This window comes from Octodon degus, unplaced genomic scaffold, assembly GCF_000260255.1.
Source record: "Octodon degus isolate 3935 unplaced genomic scaffold, OctDeg1.0 scaffold00304, whole genome shotgun sequence".
NCBI lineage: Eukaryota > Metazoa > Chordata > Mammalia > Rodentia > Octodontidae > Octodon > Octodon degus.
Genome location: NW_004524880.1, coordinates 299,244 through 320,721, shown reverse-complemented (window position 1 = coordinate 320,721; position 21,478 = coordinate 299,244). Strand labels below are relative to the sequence as shown.

The window sequence follows — 21,478 nt, the reverse complement described above, 5'->3', positions numbered from 1 at the left end:
AGTCCCTGGTGGACTTGCTCAGGGCCATAGAAGACACCCCCAGCACCCTTGGGCTGTGGGACCCAGGGACACCACCGTCCTGGGGTGCGCAAGTCCCTCAGCTAACAGTGTGGGATCCCTCTGCAGCCTTGCCACCCCAGCGGCTCCGACACTCACCCCCATCCCCACCGCACAGTGCCAGTGGCCCTGCCCTGCGAAGAAAATGTCCTTCTGCACACATCCACAAGTATGCAACTTTTAGTTTCAGTTTTTGGTTTTTGCAACAAGGTCTGGCTGTGTAATACAGGCTGGCCTCACTCTGGGAGATGCTCCTGCCCCAGCCTCCCAAGTGCTGGACGACAGGCACATGCCACTGCGTCCAGCCTCCTTGCGCTTCTTCAGAGACCGTTTTCCTTGCATGGTGGCTGAACCCCAGATCGGCAATGGTGGGTACCAAGTGCAAAATCATAGCCACCAAGGAGGGCTGGGTGGGCGTAGAGCGGGCCCCACTCTCTGCTGCGACGCTGGTCACTGGCTGGGTGATGAGGTCACAGACTGCTCCCCGCATGCAGGGGTCCAGGACTGAGGGGCTCGGCTGGGTGAAATCTCTAGCAGTACCCAGGGGCGAAGGGTGGGGGGGGCAGGTACTCCTCAGGGAGCCATTCTGACACCGTCGGCTCAGGTGGCTGGGCAGACAGCGTTCTCCTGAGCTTCTGGTGCCAGCCTCTGTTCCCTGGGGTCGCCTTGCTCCAGGTGGCAGGCCTGGTGGCCTTCCTGGAAGGAGTGTCACTTTCCCTCATGGATGTGGCCACATGAGGCTCCCTGGGGGCTCTTTGTCCCTGACTGTCTGCTGTGGTCCTAGAGAAGGGGGTCGGCGCTGACGGCCAGGCACCTGAGAGTGGCGTCAGGCTCATAGCGTCGAGGTGGCCTTTCAGCCGCTGCTGGACCCTCCTGCCCACTGCGGGCAGTGCTCTGAGATGCTGCCAAAGTTTCTGACTGGCCTGCTGCAGAGGCACCCTTGGGGGCCAGAGGGAGGTGACCTGCTCCACCGGTTTGGTCGCCTTCTCTGCAGACACTGCCTTGTCCTTCGGTGGATGCAGCTGGGCGGGTGCTGGAGGACCCTGAAGTGGAGGCAAGGGAGACCTGGGCAGGCGCCCCCCAGCCACCACCTGCCCTGTCCCTGGAGGCATGTGTGTGCCCTGTTTGCAGCAGGGACCACCCCGCAGCTGTCCCATCCATCGGTCCCATCCCACATGGTGGCACCATCTCCCAGTTTGGATTTGGCATGTGGACTTGTGTGGTGGCTGGAGGTGGCCCTGGGTGCTTTCAACCCCACCAGGTCAAGAAACCCAGATGGCCCACAGCGAAGGGCTGCAGAGGGAAAGCACTCAATTCTGTCTCAGATGCTGCCACCACAGGGGCTTTGTGACCTCAGTGTGAGCCGGCAGCACTGAGACAAAAGCAAGCGCAGGAGAAAGCGCAGACCTCAGGAGATGTCAGGAAGGACTGTGGCGGAGGCATGACGTCAGCCTGCATGGAGCCGCCCAGTGCCGGCACTGTCATAATTCCATGTGCTAGTTTCAACTCTAGTTAGTTAGTTGCACCCCCTGGAGACAGGACTTATGCCCCTCTGGCAAGCTGCACCCCTGGGAGATGGGACTCAGGCCCCTCCAGTGAGCTTCACCCCCTGGAGACGGGACTCAGGCCCATGTTGCTGGGGCTGGGGTGGTGCGCCCTTGATGGGGAAGCATGTGCCTTCCAGCAGGCAGGGGCTGTTTGCGGGGACCAGCCGGGAAGGCGGGGGCTGCAGAGGGAACACTGGAAGGCCCACTGGAAGTAGAAGCACAGTGTGGGAGCTCTGTAGCAGAGACAGCATGTGCAGAAGTGCTGAGGTCACTGCTGACCTGTGCCACAGCAGGGACGGCAGTGGCGGGGAGAGGCTGAGTGTGGTTTAGTGGTGACCTCAGACAGGAGGCTTTAAGCCCAGCGGGGGCCTAAGTCGCCCTCCAGGAGGAGCTCCTCCATTGATGGGGTCAGCCCCGCACCCCCTTGCCACATGGAGGTGCCATCCCTTGTACCTCTGGGCCCCAGCAGGGCCCCTGATGCTCCTCGGGGCCAGGCTCTGGGCTGGCAGTGTCCTGTGCCAGGATGGTGGCACAGAAGAGGAGATCCTCATAGTCCACAGTAGCAGGGTCCTTCTGTGTGGAGGAGATGCGACTCAGGTCCTGGAGCAGGGCTGAGGAACAGCGCCTTCTCCCGGGGGTCTCTAGGGATCCAGGACCCGGGCACCCACTTCCTTGGAAGGAAGCCCCCCTCCTGCAGCTCAGTCAAGGGGCCACCCATGGAGCACACTGCTTAGCGGGGATCCTCTGCCAGCAGGGTATCCCGGCCTGCAGCTCACCTGCCCGCAGCCCTGTGTGAGCAGCTGCCCGTGTGGCTGCAGTGGCCTGTGCTGGTGGAAGGCAACCAGGGCGCACAGCGAGGTGTGGGCCACGTCCTCCCCTCGCAGCACTAGGCGGCCATCGTCCAGCAGCGTCACCATGGCGTGGCAGCAGCGGTCCTGCACCCTGCAACATGCGGAGGGAAGAACCCACAGTTTCTCTGCCTTGGATTCCCTGCTAGAACTGGCCTTGCATTTCGGGGGAGGGCGCCAGAGCTCAGGCCCAGACGCGACAGCCAGGAAAGTTTTCTGGGCGGGGGGGGCCTCGCTGCGTGCTGGGCAGATGGACAGCAGGCGCGATGCTTGCTGGGCTCCTCCGTGAAAGCGAAAGCGGTTGGTGCCAGCCAGCTCTGCGTGTGCTCTCAGGCTCACGGAGCCCGCAGGGTCCCAGGTGGACGGTCAGCATCCTCTGTGGCTGGCTTGCCAGCACCGAGGAGGAGCCAGCCTGGGCCAAGGACTCCAGGCATTTGCGAAGCGGCCCTGCTCCACGGGGCATGCCCCAGCCTCACCTGTAGGACAGTGTGTAGCCCACGTGGCTGTGGCTGACGCGGACGAGGAAGGATCCTGGGGGCTTCAGCTCCAGCAAGGTCTCGGCGTCCCTGGAAAGGCAGCCCGGTGAGGAGGACGCTGCCTTGCCCTGGCGCTGCTGAGGGCTGGTGAGCCCGGGCCGAGGCTGGGAGGCCATTCCTCCCAATGCTATCCTTTTTCTTTTTTTGTACCAGGAATCAAGCTCAGGACCTCGTGCTTGCCAGGTTCAATTCTACACGGACAACAATCTAAAGCCAGTTGTTCTTGATTGTGCAATCTCAGGACTTTTGGGGACAGTAATGGGCCTCCGCTGTGGCAGTCAAGTGCCTTGGGTTCCAAACTGCACCTGAAGCTCCTCCACTGTGTGACCCCAGGAGGGCGTGTCCCTTTCCCATCCACAGCCTCCTCCAGGGGAGGTCACATTCTTTCCTGGGGGACCTGCCATCTCCAGGTGCTCCTCAAAGGAAGTGGTTATTATCACTTTCATTTTTGGGGGTGGTGTTGGTATGAATCCCAGAAACCACTCTGAGCCACATTCCTTAGCCCTTTTTCACATTGTTTTTTTTTGAACTGGGGACTGAACTCAGGCCCTTGCGCTTGCCAGGCGAGTGCTTATTCTACTGAGCCATCTCCCCAGCCCCCTACTGAGCCATCTCCCCAGCCCCCCACGTTCTGTTTTGAGACAGGAACTCACTAAGTTGTCACTTGGCTCAGGCTGGACTTGAACCTGGGATCCTGCTGCCTCTGCCTCCCACGGAGCTGGTTATAGGCTCACTCTCATGTCTGGGCCTCCTACTCCTTAGCAGAGCTACTGGGCGATTTACAATGGCAATATGTGGCCCATGTCCTATTTCAACTGCATGGAACGGGTCCAGAGCTCTGAAACTGTGTCCAGTGTCCCTCTGCTGGCCTCGATGGCACTCTTTCAGGCCCTTGCATGCAGAATGTGGTGAAAACCTGTATTTCCTGCTTGGCCTGGTGATGCGCACCTGTAAGCCTAGCTGTTCTGGAGGCTGAGGCAGGAGGACTTGCCAATTTAATACCAGCCTAGGCATCTTAGTAAGATTCTGTCTTTTTTTTTTTTTTAAATCTTTTTTATTTATTTATTTATTTATTTGTGTGTTTATTTATTTATTTTTGTGTGTGTGTGGCCAGCTCAGCCCACCTGGAGGCGGGGTTGGCTGGCATGTGGTGCTGGGGGATTGAACCGCGGTCCCTGCGCTTTGCTGAGCTTGTTCTAAGTAGGTGCTTTAGACCACTGAGCCATCTCACCAGCCCAAGATTCTGTCTTGCAATTAAAAAAGTCCAAAGGGCTGTGGTACTGCTCTGTGGTGGATGCCTGCTTGGCACATGAGGCCCTGGTTCTGGGCCGGACGGCAAGGAAAAGGCATACAAAGAGCTCCTGCGAGGGAAGTAACTTAGCTTGAGGCCGCACAGCAGCACATAGAGGAGGAAGTCCGAGCTGCTGCACTCTGACTGAACTCTGTGTGTGTGTGTGTGTGTATGTGTGCATGATCCTCACCCTCGGGAGATGGCGCCGTGGAACCACTCAGGGATGCCATCCTGGGCCAGCTGGCCCATCTGGGTGTGCACGAACCAGTCCAGGCGAGGGGGCAGTGGCGGGGGCAACATCTTATTTCCTGCCATAGCCTGCAGGCCTGAGGGCACCTGTGGGGAAGAGGACCAGAAGGCTTGGCCTGGAGCCTGCATCAGCCTCTTCTGTGCAGCCCTGGGCCTCAGCACCCAGCTAGGACCGCAAAGCTGTTGTTTTTTATTTTGAGGTCAGGTATCACTAGGTCACCATGTTCCTGGGATGAGCTGGAGCTGGCATCTGCCTGCCTTGGTCTCCCAGAGTGCTAGGAGTGGGGCATGGCCAGAACACCAGCTTCCTAAGCAGTCTCCAGCCCCAGCTCAGGTTTGGCTGGCGCCAGGAGGCTGCACTGATATGAACAGCACTGAGATGGTGCCAATCCAGCCATGAGGTGGTGGCCTGGGACCCAGCCTGTGCCCTGTGCTGGCCCTGTCTAGCTGTATTTCTCTGGGACTTTGTGACAGGGTGTCCCATGGGGGACACAGTGGTGAGCGGCAGACAAGGCAGGCTTTCTGTTGCCCGTGGAGTAGCAGGCCTGAGGCCTGGATGCAGGACTGCTGGCTATGTCCGAGACAGGTTGGGGCCGGTCCGCACACACAGCCAGTGCTGTCTCTGAGTTCAGATCCGCCGTTTGGATCTCCAGCTGCAGTTGGGGAGTGCCATCTCCCGGAAGGGGTGCTGTTTTCATTTTTTGGCACTGGGTGCTGGGGTGAACCCTGGGCCTCCAGCAGGGGACCATCAGTCATCACAGAGCTGCACCCAGCACCGAGGGCTATTGATCCAGGTGTAGTTGCCACAGGTTAGGGCAGCAATGCCCAAGGCAGGCCCAGAGCCACACCGTGACAGGCTGGCCTACCTCAGCACATGCCAGTGCCTGCCACCACATTGGCATGGTGATAGCTGCCTAGTGACATTTCTCAGACTGCATTCCTATCACCCAACATCACACCTTCCTATATTGTTGTCTGTACAGTTTACTGGAACCCTAGTCATAACTGCCTCAGGATCATGTTTCCAAGCTTACCTACGCTCCCGTCTTCCATCTTGGAAAACTCGTAAGGATCCTTCAAGACCCAGCACAAATGTCTCCTCCCCCAGGCAGCCTCCCTGCCTCTCCCCAGACAAAGCTCTGATACTTCCTCCTCCTTCATTGTCACCACAGTTGGCCCAGCCATGGTCTTATGGAAATGGGGTGTCCTATCTGCTGTTTCCACTGGTGGGAAGGGGCTTGATGGGCCCGGGGTCCCCACCCTGATTTCAAGTTCCTAGGGCTGGTTGTTCATGGAGGAAGAGGACAGGGTGGGTAACCAGTGATGGTTAACTAGTAATAAGTAACTAGATGGATAACTCAGGATAACTAGCAATAAGTAACTAGTGATTCATAACTAGTGATGGGTAACTAGCAATGGTAAGTAGTGATGGGCAAATAGTAATTAGTAACTAGTGCTGGGTCACTAGCAATGGGTAATTGCTAGCTAGTAATTAGTAATTGGTAAGTAGTGGCAGGCAACTAGTAGAGGCAACAGTGGGTAACTTGCAAGGGTAAATAGCAATGGTAACTAGTAATAGATGACTAGTAACCAGGAACTCCTTACGTGTGACTAGTGGTGGGTAACTGGTAACTGAACTTGTGGTAGGTACTTTGCAGTGGGGCACTAGCAGTAGCTAACTAACTAGTAGCTGGTAACTAGTGATAGGTAGTTAGCAGCAGGTCACCAGTGGTGGGTAACTACCAGGCCTGGCCCGGCCCAGCCCTCCTCCTTTGCCCTCCCCGTGTCCCCAGTAGGACCTCCATTTCCTTCTAGGTCCTACTTTTAGACTTTAACTCCCCGTGGTGCCCTCAGGAACCCAGGCTCTCACTAGCTGTGCAGACACTGCCTGCCAAGCCTGCCCGCCCCGTCGTCTCTCCCAGACCCCCTGCTCCCGCCTGGCCCTACCTGCTTCTGCTGCCAGACTGTACCGCTGGGGGGACACGTCCTGTCCCAGGGCCCAGGTGGCTGGGTGCTGGCTGTGCTGCGGTAGCCAAGTTTCGGTTCAGGGTCTGCGTGTCACCATTATGGGTGGTGCTGCCCCAGCTGTTCCTGTTTCTTCGAATGTGAGCAATGACACCATGACACCAAGTCCCTGCCTGCACTGAGGGCCCAGTCAGGCTTGCAGTCCCATGTTCATGTCCATCGGTGATGAGAGGGCCAAGAAGTCACCAAAGTCGCCTTTGCCATGTGGCTGCCGGCTGGGAGGCATGGCCATCCTGAGATGTCCTAAATGACAGAGGCTACTTCCACCAGCTCCCGTCACTGAGGCCAGCAATTGAGGCCGCTCCCAGGCAGGTCTCTGGTTGGTCCTCGTTTCTTTCCCACTCTAAAGCAGAGGAAGGCAGGTACCTGCTCTGGGCCCCTTTGGAATAGGCGGTGCTCCTCCCAGGCCCAGCAGCTAGCAGCTTCCTGCCCAGGCCCCGCCCCGCCGGGCACAGGCACAGGGGCTCCTTGCCCTGGGGGAGGGACCAGCACCCAGGGATCCTAGCAAGGGACACATGAATTCAGCCGGGGCCTCACTGGAGTGGCTTGGTGTCTCAGCATCAGTTTCCCCACTCACAGCTTGGGCACAACAGCACCCTCCTTTGTCACCTGAGCTGTTAGGGAGTATGTACCAGGTGGCAGGCCTGTGACCCCAGCACTCTGGGAGGCTGAGGCAGGAGTGTCGCTGAGTTTCAGCAATTCAGCGAGATGGCCTTAAATAAAAATGAAAAAGGCTGAGATGCAGTTCGAAGTGAAGGCCCCTGACCTATTGAGGAAGAGACAAGCAGGGCAGGTGCCCAGCGCAGCACTGCCTGCTCTTATGCGGCCTAAATGGGGCTCTGGCTTCAGTGAGACCTCGTGGGTGCAGGCGTTCTTGTCACAGTGCTGTGTGCTCCTGACGGCAGGAATGGCCAGGACCTGTCACTTGAGGTGGCTGCCGCAGGACTCTTTCATGTCCTGGGAACTCGGAGGTGGAGTCCTCCCTCACTCAGGTTTCCTCTCAGAAGGGCATGACACTCACTGACCCACACAGACCGCAGTCACAGGAAGGAAGCAAGTGTGTGCATGTGCGCATGTGCGTGGTGGCAGTGGCGGGCAATGGGGTGGGGTGGGGGGGGCACTGATAGGGCCAGGCCGGCTTCCTCTGGAGGAGCACTGTGGCGCCCGTGGGCCCTTAGGGACAGTTCTGGGCACTGTGGGCGGAGCTGCCACGTAAGGGGAGGCATTGGGGGCACCACTGCTAATCTGTGCAGCCCTTGAGGGTCTCCAATCTGTGACAAGTTGAAGACAGTGGCCCTGACCCATATACCACCGCAGGCCCCTTGTCTTTCACAGCTATTACCTCGCAGCACGACGCAGGGACCAACTCCCAGACACGGCTGTCCCCAGGTCACAGCACCACACAGTGGCATTTTTCAGACAAGACAGGGTCTGGCTGTGTAGTCTAGGCTGGCCTTAAACTTCTGGAATCCTCCTGCCTCAGATGCCTGAGTACTGAAACCACAGGCTTCAGGGCAGTTCTGATTTGCGATGCTTTGGGGCAATCTAGGGCGGTCACTAGGCCCAGAGCGGGTGTCATGGTAGTGGGGCTGGAAGCCCTCTGGACCACTTCCTTGCAGGCGATGAGACCCGAGAGGGCAGGTTGTGCTGCTGCTCAAGGTGACAAGGGAGGTGGCATTGACACCAGTCCAGTGTGGCTGTTGCTTGCTGTCCTTCCCCTGGGAGCTGACTGTCCCTTGCTCTTGCCTGGGGACCCCGGGCACTGGGCAGTGTACAGGCAGCACCGCCACCGCAGCATGCTGAGCTGGTGCAGCGCCTGGGGCCTTGGCGTCCACCTGCACTGTGGGACCGCCTGGCCCTCAATCTTTTGCCTCGTGCTGCAAGTCAGAGAAACCCATTTTTCTTTTCTCTCTCTCTCTCTCTCTCTCTCTCTCTCTCTCTCTCTCTCTCTCTCTCTCTCGGGACTCATGACACAGCCCAGGCTGGCCTTGAACTCAGTGGTCCTCCTGAGTGTCAGGATCGTCCCGTTCTTTGTAGCTGTCCCGCTCGAGGGGGTTTCATTCTGTTTTCATTCTGTTTGTTAGAACAAGGCATACACTGGATGGCTGCATGTTGTTCTGGGACCAGGATGCTTGGCTTGGCCTCCTGGGTGCTGAGCTACGTGGGGGCAGCTCCCCATGGGGTGCAGCTGGGCCCCTGGCAGGGCTGAGATGACAGCAACCACTCCACTCTTTCCTTTGACATGCTGGGGTGGGACAGGGCCACATGCTGTGCTCTATCTAGGCCAGCCCCTCCCCTCCTTTTTTTTTTTTTTATTATGCTCAGGCACACAAAGGACAGCTGCAGGGTTTGGCTTAATCGCTGAGGGTGGGCTAGAGACCTTCCTGCCTCAGCCTCCCAAGTGCCGGGATTACAGGCACACACCATACCCGTGTTTTTTTGGACCCAGGGTCTCACTATGCTGGCCAGGCTGGCCCTGCACTACCAGCATGAACAGTCCTGTGGCTCTCCCCTTAGCTGCACACCAGCATGCCTGGCTTTCACTGCCCCCTGCGGAGACTTACGACAGAACCCAGGGCTGTCAGCCCCACTTGCAGCCCCAGGCCCTCTCTACAACCCTCACAGGGTCTCAGCATGCTGCTAAGTGTTCAGGCTGCGTTCACACCCGTGCCCCTCCTGACCCAGCTTCAGCACAGCTGGGATTCAGCCAGGTGCCACTGTCGGGCAGGAAAAGGTACTCGATGTTTTTGAGACAGGCTCTCCCTCAGTAGCCTACGATGGCTTTGAGCCTTTGGGGATCCTCCCGGTTCAGCCTCCCAAGTGCTAGGCTGACAGGTGTGCAGCCACCGCCCCACACTGGGACCCCTGCCTCGGGGCAGGACACGGACATCAGATATGTGAACTTGGAAATGAGCTTTAATCCTTTGCTCTCTGTAGATGTAGGTCTGGGCGTAGACGGATGGATTAGGTAGAGGGCAGACTATGGCTGGGGTCAGTTTCAATTGGGTGTGGGGCACTGGGACACAAGGACTCAGGCTGACAGTTGCTGGAGTGGGGCAAAAGTGACAGAGTGGACACCGGGCACTCAGGTCCCAGGCTGGATCGCAGGTGTGCTGTCGGCCCCCAGCCTCGGAGACCAGGACAGTGGAATGGACTGTTGGTGCCTGTGTCAGGCAGGGGGGTGTGCCCAGTCACCTGGCTCTGCCACTGGGTTGACGTGGGGTTGGTGTTGCTTGCTGGCACTAGGACTCTGGAAAAATAAAATCTCAGCTAGAAAGAAGGTCCCATTTGGAGGCGTGGGGGACAGGGCCCGATCCAGGGCGGCCTGCGCGTGGCGGGCTGGCATTCCCGTGGGGCCCTGAGGGGCCAGCGAGGGCCCTGTCCTGTCCTTGGAACCGCGGTGCGCGGATGTCTTTTATTTGTGCTTCCCTTTGGTTTAACAGTTAAGGAGAGGGGAGAGGAATGTTTTCTGTCATTTGTCCAAAACTGAGAGTTGGCGACGGCAGGTGCCAGATTTGCCAGGCGATGCCTCCCGGGCCCAGAGGCTGGTGGCCACCAGGGACAGGCTTCCGTGGACACTCATGTGCTGCGGGAGATGGAGACACAGGCTGCCAGGGGCTGCTGCCGCTGTCGCCCTCGACCTTGGCGTGCTCTGCCCACGTGATGCCATTCTGGGGGCTGGCGTGGCGATGTTATAGGAAAAATAGCAGATTCTCAACTCTCCATCTCCCAGTTGAAAAAGATCAGACAGTTACTAAAATAAATGATTTCTCAGTGGAGGTCTGGCGGCAGGGTGCCGTGGCCACGTGGCACTCGAGGGTCCCGCTGGGCACAGGCCCGGGACAGGCACAGTCAGCTGGGCGAGCCAGGCGCGGCACTCACAGGAGGACACAGCGGAAGAAGCTGCTCCGCTTCTGCTGGTCTGGCGTGATCTTCACCCCCTGGCTGCTGCCCTGCAGGCTGCTGCCTTCCTGTAGTCACAGGGGATTTTCTTGGGTCACCACAGAGCAGTACAGACCACATGACCACCCGGCCAGCCAGCCGCCCGCTCCCCCGCCCACCCACCGATCCATCCTCTCCCGGTTGGTCGGTCAGTCGGCTGTAGCTCAGCCCCACCTCTCCAGCTGCCTGCTCAGCCCTTCATCCCTTCACTCTTTCTGTCTCCCAGCTACTCCTTCCACCCCTCATTCTCTTCCAACCAGCGACCCTCCCTTTCTCGCCCACCCGCCCAGTACCCGCTCACCCACCTGCCCGTTCTGTGCCCATCTGTGCACCCTCCCCTGCCAACCAACCACCCCAACCCACAACTCATCCTCCACAAATCCACTGACCCATTTTCCACCCACTTGCCACAGGCTTTCCCTCCAGTCATGTGTTCAAGCCCGGTGCCACCCCAAGCCCCCAGGGCCCTGCCCCCAACCTACCCGCCCAGGTGGCCTCTCCCATGGGGCCAGTGGCAGGCAGAGGCCATGTCCCATCACCAGTTCTCCCCCCGTGCATCTGTATTCCACCCTGGCTCTGCCTTGGCCCCCATGATTGGAGATCCTAACTCAATGCTGTCTGTGCTGGCACCTTGGGCCTGCATGTGGGCAACATGCGTAACAGCGAGTGGAGAGGGCTTCCCAGAGACCCGGGGAGCCCTCCATCACACCACAGACTCAAGCTGTGGGACATTACTGATGGCTATGCTTAAGAGGCTGGCAGTGCAGGAGCACACATCTGTCATCCCTGCACTCAGGGAGGTTGAGGCAGGAGGATCCCAAGTTCAAGCCTGCCCCAGGCCACTTAGCAACCTGGGGAGATCATTTCAAAACAAAAAACGTTTACAAAAAGTGCTGGGGATGGAGCTCAGTACCATGGTGTTGGGTTCAGTCCCTACACTAGAGAAAGACAAAAATGGATGACACACAGAAGTTATCGGTGGTTGCGCGTCGGGCCGAGGCCACGAGGTGCCCGGACCCATCTCCTAGGCTTCGTGGTGGAGATGAAGCTATCTTGCCGCACACTCTGGTCTGTGCGTCACAGAGCCCGCACAATGGAAATGCCCCCAAGGTTGTGTATTAATGCTTGTGGAGGTTTTGTGTTTAGAATCAGGGTCTTGCTATGGAGCCCAGAGTGCCCTGGAGGTCTCAGAGATCGTCTACCTCGGCCTCCTGCGGGCTGGGATGTCAGCTGTGCCTCCATGCCAGGCTGTCAGTGGTTCTCTGGAGCTGGGCTTTGAGAGGTGATGGGACAGACAAAGTCAGGGCTGCCGCATGCCACGCTGCCCTCACTCTGATGCGAGCTGAATTGGCCTGTCCCACACCACTAGCCCTGCCCCAGTGCTGTTAGAGCACAGTGCGGCCTGCACGCCTTCCCACAGGCAAGGGTCATCCTGGGCCCCATCTGCACCCACAGATCTGCTCCTCATGGGGCGTCCTGCCACTTCTGCCATGTTGAGGGCACCAGCTTGGCCGTGCTGTGCAGAGACCAGACAGACTCATACTCACCAACTTTTTGTCCATTTTTGCTTTGATGTCTCTGGCAAGGGTAAAAAATGCCTGTGGGAACAGCACAGTGTCATGGCACTCGCTTGGCAGCAGCCGGGAATGGGGTCAGGGTCAGGCAGTGTCCTGTGTGTGGGCCCACCCAGACCCCCACTGTGTGCCTCTCATGCCAGCAGTCCTGGCAGGGGACCCAGAAGGCACGGGCAGCCTGGGGATCTCATGTAAGGGCACCGCAGCCAACAGGTGTATTGCCAGCTCTGTCCCTGGCCAACCGCATCCCACCTGCCCTGGGCGGGGTGGGCAGTGACCCCAGCGCAGCCGCTCTGGGCTGCTGTTCCGCGGTTGCATCCCAGGCAGGGCTGCGTGGATCTGGTGCTATGCGAGGTCAGCTCCCGGCACTGCAGGACCCACAGGGGAGCCGGGGCTGGCTGGGAGAGGCAGTACCAGGGGCCGAGGGGCCAGGGCTGCTGCAGCGTCACAGGGGACAGGGTGACCCTGGATGTTTGAGCCTCAGTTTCTCCACCCGCCAAGCCACCCCACGGGAGCTGCTGGCTGGACTCACATTCTCCACATTGATGTTGGCCTTGGCGCTGGTCTCCATGAACTTGATCCCGTAGTCAAGAGCCAGCTGCGAGGGGACACAGGGTGTGTGGTGAGCTGCTGGGCTAGGACCTGTGCTCCCTGCGCAGTGGGTGGCAGGCAGGGCCAGCTCAGGGCCAGGGCCTCAAGAAGCCCACAGTGAGGCCCACGGCTCCCTCGTCTCTTGATGGAAGCAGGACAGAGAGGACACATCCAGGCACTATCTGCCCACGACCAGGAAAGCACGGAAGCCCAGCCTCTAGCCCGCGCCCTGCCCACCTTCTCGCCACGCTCTCTGGACACTTGTCTCTTGTCGTTCACGTCGCACTTATTGCCCAGGATCATCTTCTCCACGTCAGCCGAGGCGTGCTACCAGGGAGGCACCGGATCACCATTGGCCGAGCTCCGCGGGGTGCCAGCTGTGGGCTGATGCGTCCCCGAGGCGCCCTGCACTGCCTCAGCCCAGTTCTCAGATCCCACAACACGTTCCCCACCCACACTTGTTACCAGAACCCTCACCCAGCTAGGGCAGCGCCCTACCGCTGCTGCCACTCACAGGTGACTCGGGAGGGCTCACCAGAGCATAGATGCTGTGTCTAGGAGGCTGGGGTGATGCCAGCATTTTGGGGTACAAGAGGTGGAACCAGCTGCCCTGCTGTTGCCCCATGGCAGCTCCTGTTGGCCCTGCCTGGCCTGCTGAGCTCAAAGTTCAGGAGGTGCCCCACTCCCAAGGGCCATGCTGCTTCCAGAACTTTCTTAGCAGAGCCTCTTCTGTCCTGGGGCTCTGGGCCCTGTGCCTACTGTGTCCCTGTGCCCTGCGCTGGTGCCTGAGGACAGGAAGCCGAGGTGCAGGGCAGCCTCACCTCCTCGATGTTCCGGATCCAGTTTCGGATGTTGTCAAAGGACTTCTCGTTGGTGATGTCGTAGACCAGCATGATGCCCTGTGCAGGGCAAGGACAGGCTTGAGGTGGGCCGCAGCTCCTGAGCATGCAGGAGGACCACAGCCCTTACATGCCCCCTGCCTGCCACGCAGTGCTGGGTCTGCAGTTATGCAAGACTGTGAGGAGCTGATAGGGCCCATGCTGGGACCTGTTCCCAGAGCCACATGCACTCTGCCCCCTGGAGCAGGGGTGCTTGGGAGTCCCTGACACACGTGGAGAGCAGGGGGGCAAGTCCCTGGGTCCCCAGAACACTGTGGTCTGCCTTGGTTTGTGCCACGGGCTCTCTACAGCCACCGAGAAGGGCATGGATCTCTACATACTACAGGGGAACTGAGGCACAGTTAGTTGTACCCTGACCCTAAAGCTGCTGTGGCTATCAGGAGCCCCACGTCAGTACCACAGGACACGTGCAGCCACCCAGGGTGACATGGGGCAAACTGTGGCTCCCCCAGGAGCAGGGTTGGGGGGGCTGCTCCTGACCCCTCCCAGGGATGAGGGACTACCTGGGAACTGGGGAGCAGAACACCCTTGGGCAGCAGGTGAACAGAATCTGCCTTCTGGTTCCCGGCCGGGGACACTGCCCCAGTGATGGTGCCAAAGCCGGGGGTCACCAGCCATACCAGCTGTGGCTGGGGCACCTGAACGTCCTGGCCTGATGGCCGGCTGGATTCTCAACTTCTTTTGAGATAGCAGGGCTGGACTCGGGGAACCCTAAGCTGTACCCCCTGCATTTTATGTGCTGAAACAAGATCTCAATAAATTGCCTTGGCTGGCCTTTAGATGCCAGCCTCCTGCCTCGGCCTCTTGAGTTGCTAGGATGACAGGCTGTGCCACCAAACCCAGTGAAAATTTCTATTGATTTAAAGTGGAAAAGCCTCATGGGGCAGGGACCACTGCCCTGCCAGCATCGGCCCGGGAGGGGGCAGCCATGGTCACCTTGGCACTGGCAGAGGACATGGGCATGGGGGCTGGAGCCTCAGTACCACTGGGTGGAGCAAGTCTGAGCCCTAGCTCTGGCCAGGAAGGGGGGCACTGTGACAGGAGGTCTCAGCCAGGGGCACAGAAACAATCTAAGGAAGGCTGCGGGGCAGGACAGGAGGGCGGGGCCCACCAGAGGCAGCAGTCCACCCTTCGTCAGACTTCTCCACTGACCACTGACGGGGCATGGCTGGGGAAGGGCAGAACAGTGGATTAATTGTAACCAGGCACTTAGGTTGCAATCTGCGCAGCTGGGGTCCTGTTGTGCTCCCCACAATACTTAATGGCTCCACTCAGCGCCTCCCATGCCAGGCAGGAGTAGGGCTGGAGGAAATGGTGGAGGGGTGGGGGCTCTGCACTTAGGTCATGGGGCGCGCTGAGCTGCACAGTGCTGGGAATTGGGCCGGTGACCACTCCCAGGTAGGCGGGTGGTGCAGCAAAGACTCTGGGAGGCTGAAGCAGGACGATGCACATTTGAGCACAGGTGGGTGAGACACCATCTCAAAATAAAATAAAAAGGGTTGCTGATGGAGCTGGCTCAGCATAAGACCCTGCAGTATGTCCCAGGACAGGGCTGTGAGACCACCTAGTCCCCAGCCAGTGAGGTGGGCCAGAAGGGTCACCTGTGTGCAAGGGCCCTAAACACACCTGGGACAGCGCTGTCCCCTCCCTAGCGGCCACCTGTACCTTGCTCCACCCAGCCCAGAGGTGCTGGGGAGATCACCGTTGGGTGACTCATGGTCTTCCCTCATGGTTCCGCTGTAGACCTGGGCAAGGATGCCTCCCATGGGCTGAGCTCCAGGGCGTGACTGCACAGGCCTGAGGCGCCAGTGAGGCCTGGCTGCTCCAGCCTGCTTTGGGCCCACCTCGTGTTCACTCGACACGTCGCCAAAGCCGGAGATGTGCGGATGGGCAGTGTCCCTAGCCTCAAGGACGAGAACAAGCATGCGTACCATGGCGCCCCTGTAGTAGGCCGTCGTGATCGTCCGAAACCGCTCTTGCCCAGCAGTGTCCCTGAATGTGAGGAGGATGGGTTAATACCTTAGCCATCCCCAGGTTCCATGGTGAGTCCCCTTCCCGCCATGAACCGGAGAAGGAACTGGGCTTGAGGGGTCACAGCGGGGGTGCGGCAGGGCCTAGCTCTCTCTGGGATGAGCTGGGCATGCTGGGAGTGCTGAGGGGGCTGGGGGCACTTTCCAGCTCACAGTCCTGGCTTGGGGACAAGAAGGACCTTCCTTGCCTATCTGATGGGATGGGGACCTATAGTCCCAGGAGGGGACATGTGGGGAGACAAACCACACCCAGCCCAGGGCCTAGCAGGGAGGACTTGAGATTCGCCTGCCTCAGCCTCCCAAGTGGCTGGACTGACAGGCATGCCCCACAGTGCCCTGCCACCACTCTGGGGATGTCAAGGAAGGGCGACAAGAAGAAAATCAAGGGGCAGCTGGGATGTGCTGGATGTGCCTTCTGCTCACCACAGAGCCACACCCCTGCAGTACCTGCCTCCTCTCCCTGCTGACTGCCCCGCCTACACCCACAGCAGGCGACACCCGGGCACATGGCATGGTATTCTCAGCTCAGTCCTGGTCTCAGGACTGCTAAGAACAGAGGCGGGAAGGGACAGTGCCACTTCTGCTGGCCAGGACAAGTCACGTGCACAAGACATACGGTTCACGGGATGGCCACCTTGCTAGGAGTGACTTCCGCAGCGTGACTCACCAGGTGGCAGAGCCTGGTTCACTGCCACGTTCAGTACGATGTAAAAACCATTTCTTTTACAGTGCTGGGATGGAACCCAGGGAATCACGTGTGCTAGGCAAGCACTCCACCACTGACCTACAGTCCCAGACTCTTCTGCTGTTCTATCTTCTGCTTTGAGGCAGGGTCTCCCTATACTGTTCAGGCTGGCTTTAAACCTGTCATCTTCCTGCCTCTGCCTCCCAAGTGGCTGGAATGACAGGGGTGTGCGACCACACCCAGCTATAGCTATGTGGGACTGACCGGGTGGACTTAGGACAGATTGAGGTCAGACTTAGGGATAGGCGGGGGCCTGTAGCCCATACCCCTTGGCCAAAGCCCAGGCTGGGGACGGATGCTCAGCCCTGCAGCCAGGAAGGGTGCACAGGTCTGACAGTGCAGGAAGTGTGGCTTCCCAGGGAGAAAAGAGGAAGTGACATCAGGGAAAGCAAGTCCACCCAGGGCATCCTGGTGTCCCCGCAATGCACACGGCTCCACATGCCACGCTCACGCCTGCAGCTGCTCTGTGCTGGGATCTGTGTGGTCCACACCGGCACCATGCGGAGCTAACAGGCATGGTGCGTCCCTGGGCAACTGTGACGGGTCAGGGCTGGGACACCAGACAGAGGAGCCACCACCCAGGAGGGGCCAGGCCGGGCCTGACGCACTGGCCAGGGGAGGGCAGCAGACAGCAGCCACTCACCAAATCTGGAGCTTGATCCGCTTGCCATCGAGCTCTATGGTCCTAATTTTGAAGTCAATTCCTTAAAGGAAAAAAAAAAAAAGTCACTGTCCCCGCATGTCCCATGCCGCAACTGAGCAGACACCAGCCACCCTGGTGCCCAGAGTTCCCAGGCCTGCATCACAGAAGACGCCCGGCAAGGTCGAAGCACTTGGCCTCTCTTCTCACAGCCAGGCAGAGGCTGGTCTGCGCTTCCCACAACCTGCACACAGGACTGGTGCCCACAATGCACTGGGCACACAGGCCACGCCTTCTCCAGCTGGGCTCCAGCACACCCATACTCCCCACAGCTGCTCTGTGCTCTACCTGCCCATGAGCAGCTGGCTCCAAGGTCAGCTCCTCAGAGCCTCCCTGACTCATCACACTCTTTCTGCCCTGCCCTGCGGCTTTACCCTACCTGGCCCAGGTGACCTTGAAGCTCTCCCCCATCCCACGACTCCCCCACAGCCCCTCCAGTCTCCACAAACATAACTAGTTAATCCAGTGCATGCCCTGGAATACCATGCAGCCTTTAAAAAGGAGCAGAACTCTGAGAAGCAGCCAGACCCAGGACTCCAGTGGAAATGCCCAGGGCAGGAGGCCAGACAGGAGCGAATGCAAAGAGATGCAGAGTGGGGTGGGCTGATGCCCAGGGTGGGGGCAGGAGGGACTGTGTGAGTGCCACATAATTCTGTGACTACGCTAAAAGCCTCCGGACTGTGTACTTTAAACAGGGAATCATATGTTATGTGAATGCTGTCTATAGTTATTTAAAAATAAAGGGGCCGGGGAGATGGCTCAGTGGAATAAGTGCTTCCCTGGCAAGTGCAAGGCTCTGAGTTCAATCCCCCGTTCCGCCAAAAAAAAAAAAAAAAAAAAAAGGCCAACACCTTCTTGGCAGCCGCTTTCTCTGAACAGAGAGAGCTGCCCTGTGCCCTGCATGCTGGCCCTGCTGCCCAGGCAGCTGCGTCCTCCTCTTCCTGCCCCTGGAGTCTTTCCTTCCATGGCCACCTGCACCCGCCTGGCCCTGCTCTGGTCACCTTCCCAGGGCTTTCCGGCCCTTACCCTGACGCTGTACACAGCTACTCCTTGGTAGACACAGGATGGCTCTAGGACCTCCCAAAGCCACCCCAGTGTGCACACGCTGGAGTTTCTTCCACAAAGCAGGGTAGGCTCTGCCCTCAGGGTTGCTTTGAACATTCAGTGCAACCAATGAGCTCCACCATTATCGTCACAAGGCACTACTTAGAAGGGAATGACAAAAAATGTCTGCGCTCAGCAGAGAAGAAACTTTAAGACAGTAAAGCGGGTGAGCTCAGGAGGCTGAGGCAGGAGGATTGCTGTGAGTTCAAGATCAGCCTGGGCTAAGGAATGAGCTCAAGGCCAGCCTGAGCTTCACAGTGAGACCCTGTCTCAAAAAGACACATGCGTGCGCGCGCATACACACACACACACACACACACACACACAAAGTGGGCCTACAGTTGGTTGAGCTCACAGATGCAGGGCTCACAGACACAAACACAGCCAACAGAAACCTGAGGAGTTGACACCCCGTGGACCTGGGGGTAAAAGGTGCTTCAAGGGAGGTGGCCACGCCTGGCCCCTGCCCTGACCCTGGCCCCGCCCTTCTGCATAATTTGGTCTGCAGCAACCTCCAGAGCTGTCCTGGGGACTAGCAGGGACACACCCACAACACAGTCTATGGGAGGCGGGGAGGCAGGGCCTTCATGTGACACTGTTAGCGGCCAAGCCCACAGGGCAGAGGTGGATCTGCTAGGAGCTGAGCCTGCGCCCTGCATGAACCTCCTTCAGCCCTTGAGACTCCATGCTTTCCTGTCATTTAGTCATCCCTATGGCCACCACACCCATAGTGACAGAGGGCTTACAGCCAGGTTGGTGGGAGACACCTACGTGAAAGGACATTCAGCAATTGATCTCTGCAGCGCTGTTTGCATGAGGAAGGACTGTGTTACCCAAGCAAGGAAGAGGGCCCCTGAAGAGGCAGGGGTACCGTGCCAGGCCGGGGAACTGATTCCAAAGAGCCACAGGACCAAGTTCACACCCTGAACGTCAAGGAGTGAAGGGAATGCACTCCGGCAAGACACAGCCAGGGCAGCAAGTGAACAGCCAGTCATCGATCGATAACGGAAACAGCGCATAGGCCCCCGTGTGCATCTCAGGGCTGAAAGCCCAGAGCAGACTCCTGAACCCCAGCACCCTGTGCCACACTCTGAAGCCCGCCCACCAGCCGTCCCCAGCATCACTCTTCTCACCTCCTCCTGGGTTTTCCGAACACACCAGGTTTAACACACCTTATGAGGCCCAAGAATTATGAGGCTATAACTTCAAGGACAAGGCAAATTAAACTTCCTTAGAAGCTGGAGGGCAGCAGGGACGCTGTACGAGGAAGAGAAGAATGCTGGGCTGGAAAGAGGGGGCCTGGGTTCAAGTGCTGCCTCACCTGCCCACGTGACCTCTGCCAAGTCACCTGATGGGCCCTGGCCTGCCTGGAGCCTGGAAGTGGGGCAGTGGGCTTTCTGGTCAAGAGATGCAAAGCAAACCAAAGCCAGTCCCTGAATTGATCTCACTGGTGTCCACTGCAGGGAAGCATCAGCGGGTGAGGTCTGCGCTGACAGTGAACCACAGCTCTCTAGGAGCTGAGCCCACTTCCTGGCCAGTGGGGACTCCAAGGCCCTCCTGAAGTCCGACTTTTGGGATGCTGTGCCTGCTAGTGAGATGCTGTGTTTGGCACAGGCATACAGAGCTGCTCCTGCTCTGAAGAAACAGGGTTCAGAGAGGGGTAGTGCTGGCACAAGGGCGAACAGCAACCAGAAAACCAGTCTTGATGAATTCCATCCCTCGACTTTACACAGTGTGTGTGGTTGTCTCACCAAGGACAGGTCTCAAAACAGGGCAAAGAGGAATTCACACATGGGGCGGCGCTGAGGGCGAAGACACGGTTTGCTCAACACAAGGGGCAGTGCAAAGCTCTTGGGTTTTCTTGAGGACCCCTGCCTCCCTCCTAAGGCCATTCTGCGCCAACCTCTTCCTTGTGGGCAATGACTTTCTGCAGCCAGAAGAGAAGTCAGCTCTGTTTCCGTGGACTAATAGCCCCTTCTGTCAAACCGCATTGTGGGCTGGCCCTGAGGGGAAAGGCTGTCTGCAAAGTGACAATGGATGTGCTGGACCCTGCGATAGGGAAGTCGAGGCTGCCTGCGGCAGGGACTGATTGTTTCTCCCTGAGGCTTTTATCTTGTTTCTGCTCGGCATGACAGGTCCCCCCGGGGCGGGTAACTGTCACTCATCCTTGCTGTCATTATCCTTCTAGAGGAAAAGTCATTCATGGGGGAGGCGACAGGGCCAGGGAGGGAGAGGGGCTCAGTGCTACACTCCAGAGTTACGTGCAGCAGAGGCGGGGAGCCTGGCTGGGTGCAAGGCAGGGGCTCTCTGGGCTGGCCGGGCCGAGTTTTTGGGTCAGACACACTTGGGTTTCCAGCTCATCCTGGCCACCTGCAGGCTGTCACCCTGGGGAGGCTCCCCAAGCCCCGGGCTTCCGATCTCATTGGGAGCCGGGCTCCTAGCCCATGCCAGCACGGAACTCCGGAGAGCACACAGTAGGCACTCGCTGAGGTCCCGCGCTCTCCTGCCTCAGTTTACCCTTCTGAACGCCAGGGACCCAGGAAGAAACGTTTCGTGGGCGGCTGGACCCCAGCTGGGCCACGCGCCCCCCGGCACCTCGGTGTCCCTACAGCGAGGCCGCCCGGCTCCCCATAGCTCCTTGGCCCTCTCCGCCCCCGGCCCACTACCTATGGTGGAGATGAAAGTGGAGTTGAAGGCGTCCTCGGAGAAGCGGAACAGGACACAGGTCTTCCCCACCCCCGAGTCCCCGATGAGTAGCAGCTTGAACAGGTAATCGTAGGTCTTCGCCATATTACACTCTCTCCTAGACGGGAAGTGCGGCCGCTGCTTCGCCACTGGCTGCCCGCCTCGTCCATCAGCCCCGAATCCGCCCCTGATTGGCTCACGGCCCGTGGCGCGTCACTGCGGTGACGCCCGCGCCTGGGCCCCGCCCACCGCGCCGAGGTTTGGGCGAAGGGCGAGCTGGGCGCGAAGCCGGAAGCAGCCTGAGCACACCGCCCATTGGCCCGCGCTCGGGATGGGGCGGGCTGTTATTGGCCCGCGTTGAGGAGTTGGGGGCTTCAAATAGGGCGGGGAGGGGGCGTGGCGTTAGCGTTCGGGCCTGCTTTCCCCCCTACCTCTGGGGTGGTCCGCCTCGCCTCTCTGGAGGGGAGGGCGAGGGCGGGGTTGTCAATTGCTCCGCCCACTGGCTGCCCGGTGGTGCTGGCAGGCGCGCTGCGCATGCGCATGGGGCCGACCGTTGGTTTCAGCAGAGGGCGCTCACGTGTAAAGGGCGGGGCTCTAGGTACGCCCCAGCAGCCCGCGCAGTCGCAGAAGGCGCCCGGAGAGCGCGGGAAGGACG

At 59.2% G+C, this 21,478-nt stretch overlaps 2 protein-coding genes across 3 annotated transcripts; both read right to left on the bottom strand.

Annotated features, from left to right (window-relative positions):
• Nucleotides 1-316: 316 nt before the first annotated feature.
• On the bottom strand, nucleotides 317-6,585 carry Hsh2d (hematopoietic SH2 domain containing). Its single transcript, XM_004647398.2, has 6 exons — nucleotides 6,476-6,585; nucleotides 4,470-4,615; nucleotides 2,929-3,018; nucleotides 2,381-2,546; nucleotides 2,058-2,177; nucleotides 317-1,100 (listed from the first exon to the last, which is right to left on the bottom strand). Exons 2-6 carry the CDS (start codon nucleotides 4,592-4,594, stop codon nucleotides 588-590), a joined length of 1,014 nt encoding a protein of 337 aa, XP_004647455.1. The 5' UTR covers nucleotides 4,595-4,615; nucleotides 6,476-6,585; the 3' UTR covers nucleotides 317-587.
• A 2,864-nt stretch (nucleotides 6,586-9,449) lies between these two features.
• On the bottom strand, nucleotides 9,450-20,959 carry Rab8a (RAB8A, member RAS oncogene family). Of its 2 annotated transcripts, none has more exons than XM_004647367.2 (8): nucleotides 20,805-20,959; nucleotides 16,978-17,038; nucleotides 15,491-15,551; nucleotides 13,482-13,559; nucleotides 12,898-12,987; nucleotides 12,602-12,667; nucleotides 12,043-12,093; nucleotides 9,450-10,524 (listed from the first exon to the last, which is right to left on the bottom strand). In XM_004647367.2, exons 1-8 carry the CDS (start codon nucleotides 20,926-20,928, stop codon nucleotides 10,432-10,434), a joined length of 624 nt encoding a protein of 207 aa, XP_004647424.1. In that variant the 5' UTR covers nucleotides 20,929-20,959; the 3' UTR covers nucleotides 9,450-10,431. The 2 variants fall into 2 exon arrangements, with proteins under 2 accessions (XP_004647424.1, XP_023563404.1); XM_023707636.1 differs by lacking the exon at nucleotides 9,450-10,524 and adding an exon at nucleotides 11,054-11,346.
• Nucleotides 20,960-21,478: the final 519 nt, after the last annotated feature.

Coding starts and splice junctions, on each gene's coding strand:
- Rab8a (XM_023707636.1), bottom strand. CDS start 20,928: ATGGCGAAGACCTACGATTACCTGTTCAAGCTGCTACTCATCGGGGAC. Junction 17,039..20,804: donor CACTTTCATCTCCACCATAG/GTAGTGGGCCGG, acceptor TTTTCCTTTAAG/GAATTGACTTCAAAATTAGG. Junction 12,094..12,601: donor CCAACATCAATGTGGAGAAT/GTGAGTCCAGCC, acceptor CTGTTCCCACAG/GCATTTTTTACCCTTGCCAG.
- Hsh2d (XM_004647398.2), bottom strand. CDS start 4,594: ATGGCAGGAAATAAGATGTTGCCCCCGCCACTGCCCCCTCGCCTGGAC. Junction 2,178..2,380: donor TCACACAGGGCTGCGGGCAG/GTGAGCTGCAGG, acceptor TCCTCCACACAG/AAGGACCCTGCTACTGTGGA. Junction 1,101..2,057: donor GGCCCTGCTGGGGCCCAGAG/GTACAAGGGATG, acceptor CCTCCACTTCAG/GGTCCTCCAGCACCCGCCCA.